Genomic DNA, 18,254 nt, shown 5'->3' with positions numbered 1-18,254 from the left:
GAGGTATGAACCTGTTGCTTTTGCTTGCATCCATTTATATTCATCCCTGCTGTGAGCATTCTGAAATTAAGTTGTCCTTTTAATGTGAAACCAGGTTTTATGATCAGTCAGCTAATTCCATAATACCCTGCGCTATGTGCTTTATCAAGCATTTACATTTTCATCTAGAAACACGAATGACATTTTGCCATTGATGCTTTCTGAGATCACATTCCACACATGAACAGTACCACTGAAATGGAAGGTGTGCCCTTCCAAATCCTAACACAAAGGAGGAGCGCATTTAAAACAAATACACATTTTACTGCTCATTTAATTTACAGCAATTCTAGGGACTCGTAATCCTATGCTCTTGCGTCTTTTGATAATTTTCGGATGAATGTTATCAGTTTTTCTATGAATTTTGTTGTATTCCTTCTTTCTGTTTCACATTCTCCCTGAAAAGTTAATCAAGACAAAGAAAATACTTAGCATTTAACCATTATGTACAGTTTTTTCACCTTAATATCATTCTATAAATGACATCATTTTCCTTAAGCCTTATAAATGCAAATGAACCCACATTTTAGAGGTGGGTCAACCTGGAGACTAGAACAAGGGAAGGGCAGAAAGGTGGAATAATGCCAGTTTTTTTCTTCCATGTACTGAAAAAAAGGCAGTCTAAAAATGAATCCCTCTTTTGCAGCCATAAGGGCTCAGTCATAAACTGCGGAGCACAGTTTACCAGGTCTCTGCTTCATGATCTCTGATAGATGAGAAATAAATTCCTACCTCTTCTGCCAGGCTTGGTATGAGAGATTGCTTCAGTCTTTCAAATTTTTGGAAAAAAACACTGAATTTCTTCAAGTCAGGATTAGTTTTCAACAGTTCCGCTCCTTCAAACAATGCGTTGATGCAGTTTACATCCTAAGATGGAAGGAAATGCCGAAATTGAGAAACAGGAATTTGTAACTATGACCTACAATTAGTTTATTAAAAAGTTGTCTTGGTTGACATCCAGCTGGCTGGGTGACACAAAAAAAAAAGTGTTACTGACTTTGGTGCTCATGTCTGCAAATTACTTAGGCGCATATGCCTGACCGGTACCTACTTTCAGGTACTCAGGCAGATGATCGTTTGTGTCAGCTTTCTGATAGTCTCTGTTTTGTAATGTCCAGATTAACCACAGAATCATCTCAAAACACAGTCCTTGCTCTTTTACAGCAATCTGAGACTGGTTTGATTTCTTACATCTGCTCGTACCAGCAGATAATTCTGGCTCATGCCTTCAGTTTGGATGCAAGATGCTGTCTGTGCCAGGGGCTGCAACTGGCTGACTCTGGAATGTGAGAAAGTAATGACATGAATCCAAAAGTACTCCCTGCTCTACCGCCTGTGACAGCTGATGGCTGTGTGCTAAGAGGGGAGTGGGAACGGGCGTGCTCTGCGCTCCTGGCCCTGGTGGCCCTGTCCTGCCCCGGGGAGAGCCACACATAAGGCGTGCTGGTCGTCGTCTGCAAAGCGGTAGCTGGCGTTTGTCTCCAAGGTCTTATGGTCTGGGCAAGGTGGCCAGAAAGGTTGAAGGGGACACGAGACAGAAGCAGAGCACTGACTGATGATGCTTGCCAGCGTGGAGTTGTTTCAGAAGAAATCCATTAAACTCGGAGAGAGGGAAGGAGGAGGGCGCTGCTATCAGAAGCAGAGACAGAGCAGAGAAGTGTAACAGGAGAAGAAGGTGATGAAAATGAAGCAATAATCAGCGATGGCTGGAGAAAACATGGATGACTGCCGAAGGTCAGCATCATGCCTGTGACATACTGGGACTAGATGCTACGTGGCCACAAGGATCGTTTCTCCCCTGCCCTCGTTTGGGCAGCTGCACGCTCCTGGCAGGGATGAGCAGCGAGCACCGAAGCACGGAGCCGCCCTGCCCCTGCCCGGCACCCAGCACGACACACCACAACACGACACGGAGGTGTGCAGTCTGAAGAACCCTGTGCTGGAATGTGATCTCACCTTAAAACCAAATTTACAGTTAGTAGAATCAAGTCTGATTAACAGTGTCTGTGCCAAGAGAAAGTTGTATTTAAAGTCAGCTTGCAGAGAAAATCACCTTTACGCAGAGAGGGAACATGGATGTTTCTGAAGTGCCAGGGAATATGAGAAGTTTTTGGAGAAGCAAATGAAGATGGAAAACGCATGCAGAGGAACTTGGTCCTCCTGTTAAGACAGGCACCGTTCATGGATACGCAGTAAGTCAGAGTCTTGGTCCCGGGATGTTCTCACAAGCCACATCATTTGAACAAGATGTGGTAATACAACTGCCCTCATTGATGGAACACGTATAAAAAGGTGTTCTAAAAGTAGCCTAAATAGTTTGATATAAAAAAAAAAATTAAATAGAATGGAGACGGACAAGCAAGAAATGTGAATGAGTTCATTCCTCTTGCCTTTTTATTGTCCATCATTTAAAAAGTTGATTCAGAAAATCAGTGTGTGTGGGTTCTGCAGAAGTATTACAAAAACCTAGAACAAGAATAGCTGCTGTATTACTGTCCTTGGCTACTTTTATATCACAACATATTTTTCTTTGACTCACTTGATTATTTTTAATAACCTTTTAACAATATTTAATAACATTATAATAGCTTCATTTGTACTTATATACAAGTGGAGTATTTTAGAAGATAATTTTAAAAACTATCTTAATTTCCAATGACTAAAGTTATGAAAAAAATTAATTTTATCTTAAAAAAAAGTTTACTTACATCTAGAGAAGCTGGAGTTTCAATTCTCAGATTCTGAAAAATAATACATTTATTGATTAAACCTTTCAAATATCATCATCATTAACACCAATGAAAATAAAATTCAACTTTCAATGCAACCTAAGTATTCAGAGAATAAGATGATTCAGTACATCGATATATCAAACTGTAGATTAAAAAAGTATAAATTGAACTTACCAGAATGTCCCCTGTCATTGAATTCTTCATTTGTTGTAGAAGTGTCAGTAACTCGGCTATATTGCTCATGTGGGGAGCAGCATAGATGCCTGCAGCCAGAAAAATAAGATACAGATGAGTCCTCATCACCCTGATGTGCTCAGAGAACCTGTAAGTGCTTCTGGACTGGTCCTCTACCATTTTATGGTCTCTCTGCAGGGAAATAAATACTTTGGGTTGATTTTTGAAACTGATATAAAAAAAAGGCCGTATGTTGAGACTTTCTGGAAGGGAAAGGTTCCAGTAAATTTTGTGATTAATCTTTGGGCATACTCCTTACCCAATCAGCATTTCCACAGAAGTAGGTAGTAAAGATGCAAGGATGTGGCCTCTTATTTGTTTTCAGTCAGCAACTCGCAGAATGACCCGAAGCATGACCAGGCAGCTGCCGGCCCCACCGCACTTCCCCAGAGATCGGGGCCGGCTCCGCAGATAACGGCGCAGCTCGCTGATAGGCGACGTGAGACTGCACTGTCAGAGAAAAAGCAACCGCAGAGAATCGGTGGACTAATGTCTGGAAAGAAAACCAGCTGCGTTTGTGCAATCACTCAGATGAGATGGTACCGAAATGCAGGTATTCCTCTCGATTAGTTTACTCGTGGCCGTGCCGCTGCCCGGAGCACGTGCAGGGCGGGCAGGTGGCGAGGCACCAGCAGGGCAGCGCCACCGTGCCTGGGAGCAGGTTGTAGGGGTCACACCTGAGTGTTTGTTCACTTGGAAAGGTCACGGTTCTTTGCCTGAGATTGCTGGGGCCACCTGGCAAGGCCAGGGAGCCCCGTTCCCCCGGGGAGAAACCCTTACTGGTTCTCTTCTGCGGGGCTCCGACCTTGGGCAGCGCCGAGGGCCGTGCAGCCGCACGCTCCTGTCCCTGCCGCGCTCTGACTGCTCAGAGGAAGTGGTGGCAAACCTCAGGGCCCCGTTATGTTTCAGTCTGCTTAACATCACCACCCGCTTTCTGCGTGCCGGTGCCTGGCCGGCGGTGCTGACCAGCTCAGGGCTGGCAGCGGGGCCCTGAGGCCGCAGCAGCCGAGCGAGCACCTCGGTGTCTCGGCGCCTCGAACTGGGGGAGCCAGCGGTGGTTGTGTGGTGCAGCTGAGAGTAACCTGCTAGCTGGTCGCTGCCAGTTTCGCCTACTTGGTTTGTCATCCCTATCGCTAGATTGTGTCTTTACGCTGCCAGTTTATCTGCAGTGCCTTCTCACCACGCAGCTGCAGGGACTGAGGCCTTGCGGAACAGCGTCTCGGTGGCATCAGCGGGAGCCGAAGGCATCGCCGGAGCCCCGCGGAAAGGCTCTGTCAGCTGAACTTGTGAATGGTGGAAATGAACTTATGAAGCCCTTTTTTGACCCACTGTGCTTCTGGCAACAGCAAGAAGTGTTTTACGGTCTGTTCCAACTTACCTCCCGCAAACCCGCAGCAATGCGGCCCTGCTGGAGCAGGGGCTAGACCGGGCGGACCCCCAGGTCCCTGCCTGCTGACCCCAGCCACTGGTGTTGTGTTGTTTTGGGGCAGAGCCCCCTTCCACGGGCACCGGGGCTGTACCTGCCACCCATGCTGGCTACTGACGCGGTCCCTGGAGGCCTGCATGGGCACTGTGGTTTTGAAGGGCTGCAGGACCTCCAGCCTGCTGTGAGATTTCTCTTTTTTCATCTTTGCCTCTCCCAGGTTTTGCTCAGCCCGTGCCACAGCCGGTCCCATCCCCGGAGGGAGCCACCACCTTCCCTCCTGCTGAGGTCCTCTCCTCATCACACACAGCACAGCTGGCTCCGTTTTGCTCCTGGCCAACTTGCCTGCTAACAGATTTTCTGTCTTAAGCCTTTTTTCCTCCCTTTTGAGTTTTGGGTTTTTGATCACTTCTGTGGAATTGCAGCCCTGTCCCAGAACTTTATATGAACTGTGCAATTTCTTTTTTCCCTTGGCAAATTTAGTGGGCTTTCTTTTTTTCTTTTCTTTTTAATTAGGACGTTAATTCCTGGTTCCCAAGAATTACATTTTGTTTATTTATTACAAATACCAATATCATGAGCTTGTCATTGCATGGTTTATTCTTCACATTTTCGTGACCATTGCATCATTTTGTCGCATACTCCAAAACTGTAAGACTTTGTGATGCAGTTTCCCTCTTTTACCCCTGCTTCTTCTTGAAATAACTCCAAACTCTCCCTGTGTCATTTATTTTCCCTAAACTGGCTCAGTGTCCCCACACAAACTGTAGTCATTGCTTCCAGTCTCAGCTTCATCATTGTTCTGAGGGCTTTTTACATGTGAATGCATGGTTAAGAAGATGAAGGACACTCTAAGAACAAAAAGGGCGAGGAAAGCAACAGATCTTGACCTTCTCCATGCTGTAAACCTTGGTCTCCACAGCTCTGGAATCTATCTGATCTGTGAGCATGGGCAGAGTGAAGGCACCACAGACACAAACAGAATTGGTAGTAAGAATAGACAAAATATTTCTGAAGAATTTTTGAAGGCTGGAGAAAAAGGCACTGAATGCAAATTTAAACTGTTGGGTTGACCCAAAGTTACTCCATCTGAATTTAGAATGATCAGGAATATGGAAGTGAATAAATAATCTAATCGAGGGCAGCTCAACACGCTGCGGCACCAAGAGAGGTGGCCCTGAAGTGAGACATGTGAACTGACGTGCCACTGTCACCCCCGGATTTTTTTTGGAGGCATCGTTAGCTGGAAGCTGCATCTGCAGTATCTGGTTTTGCTCATTCATCTAGATAAGCACAAAGTTACGATGCCCAGATAAGCTTTCTGTGCTGCTGCGATTAAGTAATGCAGCATGGATATGGTGCAGCAGCTTGTGCCTTGCCAGCATGCCAGGCTCAAGAAAATTGAAACTTCTGAAAGCCCGGAGCAGGCTCCAGCTCCTCTCCTCGATGGTCTTTCCACTGAAGATGGTGACGGCTGCTCAGTGCCATCTGGCCAGGGGCGGGTGACGGTGACAGTGCTGGAGCACAGTAGAGGTGATGCTTGGGGGTCCCTGGGGCCACTGCGGTGGCTCCTCTGTCCCCCGTGCCCCAGGGGTGTGGGCAGCAGCGTGCCCGTGGGGGCAGCCCCCAGGCACCACCAGGAGGAATGTGTGGGTGTTTCGGTGATAAATGGGACCGATGGGTGCGGGTAAAGGACATCCTAGGGTGACATTTGTGAGAGGCCGTGTTGGGTCTTTTCCCTCCGTCATCTGAATGGGCAGGCTAGATGTATGAGGAGATCGTAGGGCTTGGGAGACCTTATCTTCGTTTTAAATCCGTCTTAATAAATGGGCAGCTTTCGACTCGTGTAACTTCACATATGGAAACTTTATTTCATCACTGCACATCGTTAGTAAATGTTACATCGATCATTTTCTCTGTATGTGAAGCATTTCCAGCATCTCGCAGCAGCGCTGCTCACGGCGGACCTTCCTGGGAGCCCCTCTGCCCCCGCCGCAGACCTGCAGCTTGCGCAGAAGCCAGCGTCAAGCCAGGAAAGTTGAGAAATTTTGTAAAAAGCTTGACCTAAAAAAAAAACATGTAAATCTTTTTCTTAGGAAGAAAGGAGGAATGTTGTTTACAGTTCTGTAGTGTTCTGTGGGGGTGACTGCTTTCTGGAAGCACCATGGGCAGCAGCTGAGCAGTGGTTCAGGGGAGAATGGTTTTAACTCTGCGGGGCAGATCGGCACACACTGGGCAGAGGTGGGATGGGGCCGGGGTACATGGGAATGATGCCTTATCTGCTTCTTGCAGAGAGAGCTTAAGCCTTGTGTTTCAGGTTTTGCTGAATACATCACAAAAGAGTAAAGGATTAGAAACGCATGGACTAACCAAGGCTTTCCCTTTTTCCACGCAAAGGGATCCTGGTTTTGCCAGTCCAATTGGTAATGTCAAAGACATCAGCAGCTGTTTTTGTTTGTTTCTGGAAGAGAAGGTCTCAGGCAAAGCTGATGCCATTTGCTGCTCTCTCTGTGCCCCATGTTGGAGTAAAGGCACGACCTGAGAGAAAATGAAATCAGTAGGAGCCCAAAAATCTGTGATTATAGTTCATTCGCCTTAAATAACTCCGTGTTTGTCTATTGTTGTCTTGTTTCTTTGTTTTCTGATTTTTATCGTTGACACCAGGGTTTCAGTTCCCACACCGTAAACCACGCTCTGCAGGAGGAGTAAGGCTGGGTGTCCTCATCCTTCAGCAATACACCTCCCCGAGCCCAGGCTCTGGCTGAGTTTGATTTTTTGCCTATACACCTTGAAAATGACAGCCTTAAGGCTTCTCTTGTCATGTGTCTTTTCTGAGTGCTCAGGCTTCTCCTCTTCATTCACAGTAGTGAACAGGACTGTATATGTTGAATGTGAATTTTAAATGTTGCGCAGTCAGCTTCGTCACTTTCCCTGCCCTTACACTTACAGTTTTTCCCTCCCAAAAAATCTCATTCATGTGTCTTGGTGAGGCTGGTTTGAAACAGCATCTTTCCTTTCTCTTCCAAATTGACTTTTCAACAGGTTGGCCAGGCTGCAAATGGATGATGCCCTGCATTGGCAATCAAGTCCCTCTGAACACTGACAATCCCTTTCTTCCACTCAACCAGGTGGTATTTTAAAATGCTCTGAAGGACTCTGAATTGTCTTCTTATCCTGACACCAGTAATTACTGAAGAGCAGAGGGCATAAAACGAGGACTGCAGGCGCTCCAAACTTTCTGTTAATCTGTGCTAATGCAGAAAGTAAAATGTTTCCAGAAGAGCAAAATGAAAATATTTCCCTCTGACTGCAAAAGAATAGTGAAAGTATACTCTTTTATGTATGAGCTGAGCTTACACACAGTTGCATGAAAATATGCTGCAGTTACAGATCTTTTCTGCTGTAAAGTTGCCTTAGTTAGGTCCAGTGCTTTTAAGTAGTCAGTAGTATGTCGGTGCTTGCCTCGTGAGTTTGTCTGGCATCAGTGAGCAATGTCATCCCCTCCCAGCAGTATGTCACATTGCACCCTATGTTTTTCACGTTTTGAGAGACCTTGGAAGGAAAGGTAAGGTTTTAGTGTAACCAATAACAATGTTAAAGCCACGCAGTAAAGTCATGTTCGGTTGAAAGGCTTTATTTTTTAATAGGATTGTATAGTTTCTGCAAATGTTGTGGTAAAATTCTGACTTCCCTCATATTTTTCAGTTTTATGCAGAAAATTGAAACAAACCATGAAATAAGAGAAGGAAAAAAAAAAAAAAGCAAGCTGTCCAGCCTTGCCTTATTTGTAGCAGTCTTGCATCATTATAGTTACACATGAAAGCTGTCGTTCGAGTGCTTAATGTCTTCTCTATGGATGAGGTTTCCCAGCTGTAGCATCTCTAAGGATGCACCGTCATCTCCTCCGGAGCTGAGTCAGGGCTCCTGGGCTCAGTCACCGAAGCACTGCTGAGGTGAGATGCTGAGATACCTTCAGGTGACAGGCTCTTTCAAAATTAAATGTTCCACTGTCTCCTGCTGTTGCTATGTCTGTCACAGTAACTAACGCAACAAACTCTTGACTTGTGGGGTTGGTCAGTGTTGTCAGCATTTCCTCTTAATTTTTGTATTTATTTATTCTAGCTAAGGTTTATAATTTCCCAATCCGATGTGTTAGCCACCTTCGCTCTAGTAATAACAGTGTCTGGTTTTGTCCTGGCTTCTCTCAGCCCAAGATGGGAATCTCTTTGCTGTGCTCTCAGGACTTGCAAATTCATCCTCAGCTCTCAGCCACCCTTTCGATGCTTTACTTGTCGCTTATTAAGTATCTGTTGTGATCTTCACAAAATAGCTATCTTCTGATTCCTGGAATTTTATTTCGTTCAATTATGTATTCATGTTTTACTTCATTGATGAGGCTTACTGCTTCCCAAAGACATACATATGCCAAGTACCTTTGGCTTAAAACATACCTAATGACTAGACTGGGCAGTTACTCGCACTACGTCATGCCTCAAAAGCCAGATGGGTGATTTCTCAAACATGCAGAGACTCTTCACATTTCATTTGGAAACCGATGTACGCTTCTATACATCAGCAAACGTACCATTTCCTTCAAATTCTAGATTAATACAATGTCTTTATTTAGGAAAAGTAACTCGCATTGTTTCATTCAAGCGTTAACATATATTCTAATTTTTATAGCCCACAAAAACACAATAGAATTAATAACTTTAAGTTCTTTTATTCATTATGACTTTGAACATTTTGACTCCATACAAATTAAAAGTTCTCTATAAATTAAATAAATACATTAATAGCTGCAGTAAGAAATACAGTTATGAATATCTGATAATACATATGTAAAACATTCATGCTCGTGTTGTATTGTCTCTTTGGGGCGCTCTGTGGCAGCCTTAGAGCATTCTGTCAGAACTAGCTATAGTGTTGTATAAAACACATGTTCAACTAGCTGGGTTGCTAGCTTCCATCAGCCCGTTTTCTGGCACTTCTCATGCAGCCATTCAAAAAACTTTTTGTAGCGCTCTAGGGCACTCTGCAGAGGTTTTTCTTTCACTCGACATAAAGGACTTTCCTTAGGTGCCTGTAATAATAACAAGTAATAGTGATAGTAAGGTTAATGTGGAGGAGAATAAAAGGTGCATATTGCTGCAGATTATCCATTGTTGTTCAAGGCAATATTTAATCAAGAAGGAAAGACATGCCTTCATGAATGAATGGACAGAAGACTTGTGAAAATCAGGAGTATTTCCTCCTGACTTTGCTCACTGAGATGTGGCATAGGGCCTTTTCTTATTTATCTTCTACGTGGTGACAAGACTAGGTTTTGTTTAAGGGGTATGCATCTTTTAGAAAACTATACATTGCATCCAGACTCCGTGAATGTAAGTATGCTTATGTAAGTATTTTTTACAAAACCATTGCTGAAGGCAGCCATAATGATCAACAGTGCAAAATTAAGAGTGTTACAGAGAGAGTGTCAAAATTTTGCTACTGACTTTAGTGGACCGGGATGCTCAGAGTTGTTTAATTTTATATGTTTTGAAAACAAATAATCCGTCCACTCACAGTAAATTCAAACTTTTACCTACTTAGCCACTATAAATAATATATGAGAAACTTACTGTATGTGTTTTATGGAAAGTTGCTATGATGTGGTCTGTGTTTTCCTTCATCAGAAAAACGCGTGTTTTCATTTGGTCACTCTTCAAGAAGTCTGTTTTATTCAGCTGTTTCATGGTTTCTTCCAGGTGAAAGCGAACACAGTTGCACTAAAAAAAAAATAAATCAAACAGCAAAATTATATTCTGCCAAATTACTTATATTTTACATGGTTAAATTCAATAACTAACTGCATGAACAGCAGAAATATAAATAATCTATTTCCTACTCAATTTCCATATAATTAGGGAAAGAAGTGTTTTTCTGTATTTTCTGTGATTTGTTGGTAAAAAATCTGGAGGAGGAAACAAACAAGCACATAACATCAAAAAAAATCATCATAAACGAAATATAAATCAACACAGGAACAATAGTTGTAAACAGGAATAGAATCTGTTGGGGTTGGGGTTTTATCAAAATCATAGTGATGAGCCCCGGGAGATAAGATCTGCTAATTGCCTAATTGCCTTTCAGAGCTACCAACTCTGTACAGGACAGAAGCATTGCACTCATCTGTCTATTAAAATGCTGCCCTTCACCTTTTTTAAAATTGCAAACTCTTAATTTTTCTCTAAATATAAGGCCTCCCAGCAACAGACCGCCTGTTCTTTTCATGAAGCTTTCGTAGTTCACAGAGAAATCTGCAGACCGCAGGCTGAAAACCACTGATCAACAGGGCTATCTACGCGAGGTAACTTGTCGTGTCTGCAGATTGCTTCCTTCGGAGACAAACTCTGTTATGCTTTATGATAGCTCATCTGTTTGCCAAGAGGTAAGAACATTTTAGCATTTCTAGTACTAATTGTGTTCACTGCCTTCTGCTCTACATGAGGTACCACTCGGGGGTCTAGACACGTAGTAGTGTTGAGAACAGCCTCAGTATTAAGTTCATCTTGAGAGCTCATGAAATTGACTTCAGTAGAACTATAAGTCTCAAAGTTCCTGGTCTCAAAATTTGTTATTCACTTGCATAACTTCTTGTATACAAGGAATGTCACTGAGTTGCTTATGAAAACACAATTAGCATGCATATTCCATTTTTGTGAGATTGAATCTTTGTTAGTGGTCTTACTTTCAAGATCTGCTAGAAAGCAGTACAACAGCAGTAATAAAGAACCTTTAAAAGTCTTACCTGAAATCTCTGTCCAGGTACTGGAAGGTAGAGCTAAAATTAAAAAAGAGAGAGAGAGAGAGATTGAGAAGGTGTTAGAAGGTATTTCTAAGTAACTGCCACATTGTTAAGCATCTCTACCTACATATCGTCTTCATCAGGTTTTCTATTTCTGAACTTCCTTTGGGGAAACAATTGCAGCACCAGCTTCAGAGGAGAGGCTGACACTCAGTGCCTTCAACATTTTAAGTTTAACAAACAAAACACGGGAGAAACAAACTAGAGATGCAGCTAGCCCATTCTCGATTTGACACTTCCATCAAAAGAACTGTAAAAAAAGAAAAAAAGAGGAAAAGATAATGACCCACCTCCTCGTTTGTAAGATTCACTAAAGCCTTGAAGTTTTCTTGAAATTCTGCTATTGCACTGCCCGTAGAGACAGAGAAGGAGCAACTCAAGAATAAGAAAGAGAGAAACAGCATTTTTCCTTTCAGGAGAGCTACGTTTGATTTATGACTTTTTAACACCACATGCTGCCTATATATACTCAAGTACACCTTGAATATTAAATCAAAGGGAAAATTTTCTTGTATAGGAAAAGGCACAAGAACACCGTGCAAATTATTGTAGGCACTGTGGGATGCCTCAGTGGGGACAGGTTGGGGGTTTCCTTCCCTCTGACATCAAGTAAGGGGAAAATACCTTTGTAGATAAGAGTTGCCATTTTCTTACACGATATCAAAAACTCATCACAGGAAATGGGAGTATTCCTTGTGTAACACATACATTTATGTGGTTCTTTTCTTATTTTTGCATCATATAATCAGACATGGAGATCTGGAAACCTAAGTAGTTCTTACATTCCACTCAATAATATGACATCCTTTGTTCAATAGGATTTTCTAATGTAAACTGCAGTTTTAGGCTTAGTAAAATAATAACAAATTCTTAGACATATACAGACCCTAACAGCACTCAACAATTTTGACGTCTATAGCCTTCCTCCATCACACTTGCTGTTCTGTGAAGTTTAGTATATAATACATAACTGGGAAAAGTATGGGTGTAACTAGCAACAGCCAAATAGTAAAAGCACGGTAGAAATTAGTGTAGAAATTAGTAGTCCTGGCATCAAGTAAAAACCTTACTTGAATTCAGAGTTCTTCAATGGTAGTGGAAAAACTCTATGTACTGAGAAATACTGAAGTGTGAACAAATGGCCACTTTCAGATGGCTGGCAAGCGTTTGTGAGATGGTAGGAGTCACTCATAAAAAGGTTACAATTTTCCAGTAAAATCAAATCACTGAACAATGTGAGAAGAGTCATTTGTTTTCCATAGCTATCTGCCTGAAAGTCATAAAAAATTCTTTGATGTGCACAAGGTCTCTATTTATTGATACCTAATTTTATGAACAGATCTGTTTCTTGTTGACAACATTACTAAAATAGTTAAAACTTTATAAATAATTTTTGACATTAAAATACATATTCTCATGCCAAAATTCAACAATAAAAGTATAATTAGTGGTTTAAAAAAAAAAAACTCTCAAAAGAATCTTTTGACCCTAGCTGAAAAATCTCTTGAAAAAGCTTTTAATGCTAGACTAACAGAGCATCCTATTTTAAGAGCACATCCAAAGGAACGCAATACACCCCAGCTGAAAATGTTTGGATCCTGGAAGAGCATGTGAGTAACACAACAGATGCTTACATTCCTCTGTAGAAATCAGCATCTGACTGCTCTAAGAGGCAGGGTGTTAACCTAGTATGGCCATTCTTCCATAGAGGAAGTGGCATAAAAAGGATCTACAATAAACTAGGCAGAAGTAAAACAGATCTTCTGAAAGGTCTCCCTTTCCCACAGTGTGGATATAAAGTAAGCATTTGTTATATTTCACAAATAGTCAAAGTTTTGTTAAAATATTAGCATAGAAATTAGCATGTCTATTATATCATGTGCTAATAGAGTAAATCTCTTGTTAGATTTAACAAAAATTAGGGTAGTGATTTTTTCATCCTATCTATATTGGCCAAAATCTAGTCTTTATTGTCTATCATCAGCATCTGAATTACAGTATCAGCAACGGTGTCCTAGCTGGTTTTGAAATACTGAAAAAGTTTGCCCCAACTTGATCACAGCCCATGGTGATATAGCACCTAATTATGACCTGGGAGAAGGACAAGATGCAGTTTTTTAGTAACAGTAGACGTATGTCCATCATCCATGGATAGAACCATGGCAGTTCTTTGTATCATGGCATCAATGAGTCTTGTGGGAGAATTTGAATAAAGAAAGAGTAGTGACATTACAGGAGGTATGTGGGAGTAGAGTGGAAAAAATGTATGAAGGCAACATAGGATAAGTGTCTCCCAGTAAGATGCCATTCAGCCAGCTGCAGCAGAAGCAAATAAGATCAGTCAGTATGTGAAGTTCCATTTTCCAGCTGACTGCAAATGTATTGTCAGAATTTGTGCCTGTACATATCCTGTGGGGCACAGTGAAACCACAACTGAGAGTACATGGGAAGAAAAAAGATCAGTTAAATGAAGATATCATAGTGGTTAAAAAAAAATGTCAATGAAGGATGGGCAGTAGAAGGAAAAATAGTTATAAAGTACTGTGAGAAGGGCAGTGCAGTGCAGTGAGTGAAGAGCTGCATCTAAATGATGGGGTTGACTGCAAAGAAATGAAAAGGAAGACAAAAGGACCTTAGGGACCAAAATGGTCTTAGCAGCTCTTGGGGAGAGTGAGACCTGCTGGCAGAGTTGCGTGGCTGTGGCATTCCTCCAGGCCTGACTTGAATCTGAACTCAGTTTTAAAATCAGGGCATGATAAAATCTACTTCTCTATAAAGCGGTGGTTTAAATTGCACATAAAACGTAATTTAGACTAGTGAAAGCTGGCTCTTCTAACGTGTTGGCCTCTAGAACAAGTTTCGAAAGAAACACATTAATTCCATACAGGTAAATGTTACAATAAGACAAAAGATGACATTGGATGTCATAGATGGATCATGCCAAAGTGATCAGATATGTGTTTGATAAGAGTTTATTGTGTGAGAAGAAATTGTGGTGGATCACAGATATCTGCATTTTAGTAAAATACTCTGCCAAATGATAAAGAGCTCGTTAATCTGAAGATGTGAAAGTTAAGGCAGATGAAGAGTTTACTGAGCAATGGTAAGCCATGTTGAAAAGGAAAGCTATGGGGCTGGCGTAGTTAAGTAATGAGTGTCTTCAGGATTTAGCCTCTATACCATTGTCATTAATAATGCCATCGCTCAGGTGAACAGAACTCAAGGAAGAGGGCAGTGGAGAAGCATGGCTTGATTATCCAGGAAAACGAAGGCTGAGAATATGTGCACTCTATAAACAGTTCAGGAGATAACAGCAGGAAGAAGGTAGCTCAGACACGGGACGATGTTAAAACAAACACGTGGGGAATACTCCAGATACCAGACATGTACCTTGGCAATGTATAAGTATGTAATAACTAGTCAGTCTTCTACCTGAGGTTCCAACTAGTTTTATAAAAGAAGGTGACATTTCTAGAAGGGATGACATGATAATAAGCACTGCAGGAGACTGGAAACAGTGACTCAGGTTGTCCCTTCTGCTCTTCAGGCTTGCGTGTTCACACCTTCACATTCACAGATTTATATATTTTGAAAGACTGGTAGTTGTTCTGTCTGTCGAAGGATGTAGGTCACAAGCAAAAAAATCATTCTCACAAAACCATCGCACAGTTGCTTAGAACACTGTTTAGGATAACAGGTTTCATATTGGTGAATACTGCACGTGAAACAGAGATCTGTTACAAGTAATAACTCTGTCTCCTTATCAACAAATTTTGTAAACTATTCCAGAGGCTTAACTGGTTGCAGTCAAGGATATGGTCTGTGCATCATCCAACAGCAACACAAATTTGTTGTCATGGAGAAAGCAGCAATAATAGAGATTAATGGCATTGTACTCCTGAACAACTGAATCATAATGAAGACAGTTACAGGGACAAGACACAACACACAAATAGAGGGTTTTCCTCTTTGTTTTCCCTTTCCACTTTGTTTTCCTTCATACGGGAAGCACAGCAAGCACTAAAATATGCTGGTAAAGTTATCAGTCAAATTCAGAGTCATCTGAAAATGTAGCCGATTAACTTCCCAAGCCACGCAGCTCACCTGGTTTACTTACAGGTAAGCAACGGCTCCAGCCTGCCTGGGGCTGCAAGAGAGAGCTGAGGGTGTCCACAGTAGTGGGCACTGGCCGCAGTTGGCAGCCCTTCCCTGTAGTCAGTCCTGGAGAAAGAAAGAAAGAAAGTCCCAGATAAGGGAAAAAGTGGTAGTCCTCTGGCTTTCTGAGTTCTGTTTGGACCTTTTCCTAACTGGGAGATGAATAGGGGCTATCGAGAAAAGAGTAGGAGTTGCTCCTTGCAATGGATGTGGGAGAAGATGGGTACTGGGGGCAGAGGAAGTCTGTGGGCCCTAGAAAGAAATGAACTTGAGCACCAAGAGAGAGCCTTTTACCCACCCACAATTGCCTTGAACCTTTCTACAGTCCCCAGATTTGCCTGCAAACTCTGGTACTCCTTTCCAAACCCTTTGCAGACACAAAGTGTTCGTGGTTGAGTAACCTCTGATTAAACCAGTACCTGATGGCACTAGCTGTGCAACAGCTGGAGTCTACAGACCACATCTTCTAGATCTGATGATATACAGCTCTTGATACATTGTGTTATCTACATGATACCTTATTAGATTACTTTTTTATGCACTTTGTGCATGTGATCGTTATTAACAACATTATTTGGTGACACAAAACTGTGAGAGATTGACCATTTCATTATTGAAAAGAAAGGTTAGTTGAAAAAATTAGGTGTGGCTTAGAATTTTGGATTTTCATAATGTCCAGGATTTTTGCTCAGATTCTTTTCCAGGACAGGATGGAATGTTGAAAGTATTTAACAAACTATCCTAAGATCATAAATGTCAGAAAATCACCAACGTAAAGAATTCATGTTTTCATGTGTACACAGAAAATTCGATAGATAGTGGTTGAGGAGTTAACCAGAAGCATTTGAAATTTTTTTATTGTAGGGGAAGCGGTTATCTTCCCTTTGCCCATTTTTTCAGAGTAAGAAATAAATTACACATTTTATAGTGATTTGAACTTCTACTTCCTCATCCTAGTGAACGCCAGTAGAAACATCTGCTCTTGCAGTGCACTTTCTGTCATTATATCCAATAATGGACATGCATATTATACGCTGTTTTTCAGTTTAACAGTTCCAGATGCACTATTTTCTGCGGGTTTCCTAACTACTAATTTTGCTTTTGAGAACAGGACCTATATTAAACAACCTACAACATGCACCCTCGCTATAGGCATCGTCTGATTTCATTTCTTCCTCAGTTTTTTTTTCTAAAAATTAAAAAAAAATAAAAATACCAAAAACCAGCATTTTGGACTTAACACGGTGACTATAAGCTAATAAAACATACTTAGTGGCAGATGACTGCATGGAACTTCAACTACATTATTTTACAATCTCCCTTTGGTTGCATATAGGAGGCATTTCTGATTCTTTTCTACTTGTTCTATAATTTAATTAGGAAAATGAGTTTCTCTTTGGCTTTGTTTTGTTTTGTTTTTACTGCTATTCTATTGCTATTCCATATTCAATATATATTGCTAGAATTTGTCACCTGGTAGCACGAAGTTGCTTTTGCTCAGCTGCCATTGAGCTCTCCGTGGAACAATGGAAGATTTTCTTCACTTAATGTAAAGAAGCTGCTGCAATTTATTTTCACATTTTGATAACTCAAATAAAATTCATCTCTGCACAAGACAACAGTCAGTCCACAAGACCAAAAAAAAAAAGTTGGATTGGTAATGGAGGCAATACAGTTTCTTTACAAATTGTTTGTATTCTATTTCCAACAATTTTTATAGACTATAGCTGTAAAGTGTGGAAAAAAGTATTATATTCCTACAATTAAAACTTTTCTACTTAATGAGAGACCATCTGTCTGAGTTTGATAATCCATGCGTCATAATGGTATTTGAATTGATCTGTACTGAATTTGTAAAGTGGAAAGCTGAAGTATGAGGGTTAGTACCTTGCAAGCAAGCGTTGCCCTGGGCAAGGGAAGCCGTTTTTGTGGGGGCACAGCAGAGGGTCCTCACACATTTAATTGGCTCTAATAGCACTTGTCTGTATGCTCAACACGTCTCCGGACCTAGATGAGACATGAGCTTCAAAACCATCTCATGCTACTTAGTTAATCATTCTTTCCCTGGTTAGAGTTTTTATAGGGATTTCAGTGAAAGTTTCCCCCAAACTGAACTTAAACAGAGTAATCCTACAGAAAGATAGATGACTACACTTCATCCTTTTCCTGCACAGAGACTGATGTGGAATTTTTGCAGTTAGTATTCTAGATTTCCTACTAAGCACGGTGAATTACCAGTTTGTATAATAAAGACTCGAAAACCATTTCCTGACTCTCATCTGCTGCTGTGAGAGAGGGATGCATCATGCTTGCATTACCACCAGCGTCATGGTGAACCACCGCTCACCCACAGCCCCGGGTACTCATGCTACCACTGGAAACACTCTCTAGCATGCACAATTACTAATGCGCCCGCTATGGCTGCAGTGTGCACCTGTACTCTGCCTCAGCCCTGATGATGCCGTGCCACCTTTCCGCGCTCTGATCATTTATCCCATGCTGGTTTTGATTCCACAGTGCGTAACGGGCGGGGTGAGTGGACATCAAACCCAGCAGCAAAAATGTGGTTTTCCTCCGCCCGGCCTGAGCCTGAAGCGCCGAGCCGGACTGCTGAGCGGATATGGAGGTTTCTGTGAGAAGACTGTCACTTGGCTCTCTTAATTTCGAAGGGTTTTTTAATTTTGAAGGCAGCGTTCCTCTCGTAACGCTGGAGCTGGGGTCCAGCAGAGCACGGGCCGGCCTTGGACTTGGCCACAACTTTGTGCCGCCACGCACAGCGCTGCAGGGCTCTGAGCAGAAGGCTGGAAACACTACGGAATAA

The 18,254-nt window shown here is 42.0% G+C and overlaps 2 protein-coding genes across 2 annotated transcripts in view; both read right to left on the bottom strand.

The window, feature by feature from the left end:
• IRF1 (interferon regulatory factor 1) overlaps nt 1-18,254 on the bottom strand; it is a 36,416-nt gene that overhangs the window by 17,611 nt on the left and 551 nt on the right. The gene's annotated exons all lie outside the window — the stretch shown is intronic.
• Nucleotides 2,998-13,194, bottom strand: LOC308177853 (uncharacterized protein). The gene is made up of 4 exons (XM_080555678.1): nt 11,569-13,194; nt 11,222-11,254; nt 10,053-10,199; nt 2,998-9,511 (listed from the first exon to the last, which is right to left on the bottom strand). The coding sequence occupies exons 1-4, from the start codon at nt 11,680-11,682 to the stop codon at nt 9,398-9,400; spliced, it is 408 nt and encodes a 135-aa protein (XP_080411804.1). The 5' UTR covers nt 11,683-13,194; the 3' UTR covers nt 2,998-9,397.

The sequence above is a fragment of the Anser brachyrhynchus genome, assembly GCF_964034855.1.
Source record: "Anser brachyrhynchus genome assembly, chromosome: 14".
In the NCBI taxonomy this organism is placed as follows: domain Eukaryota; kingdom Metazoa; phylum Chordata; class Aves; order Anseriformes; family Anatidae; genus Anser; species Anser brachyrhynchus.
Note: the sequence above shows the minus strand (reverse complement) of the source record. Positions and strands in the feature narration are given on the sequence as shown.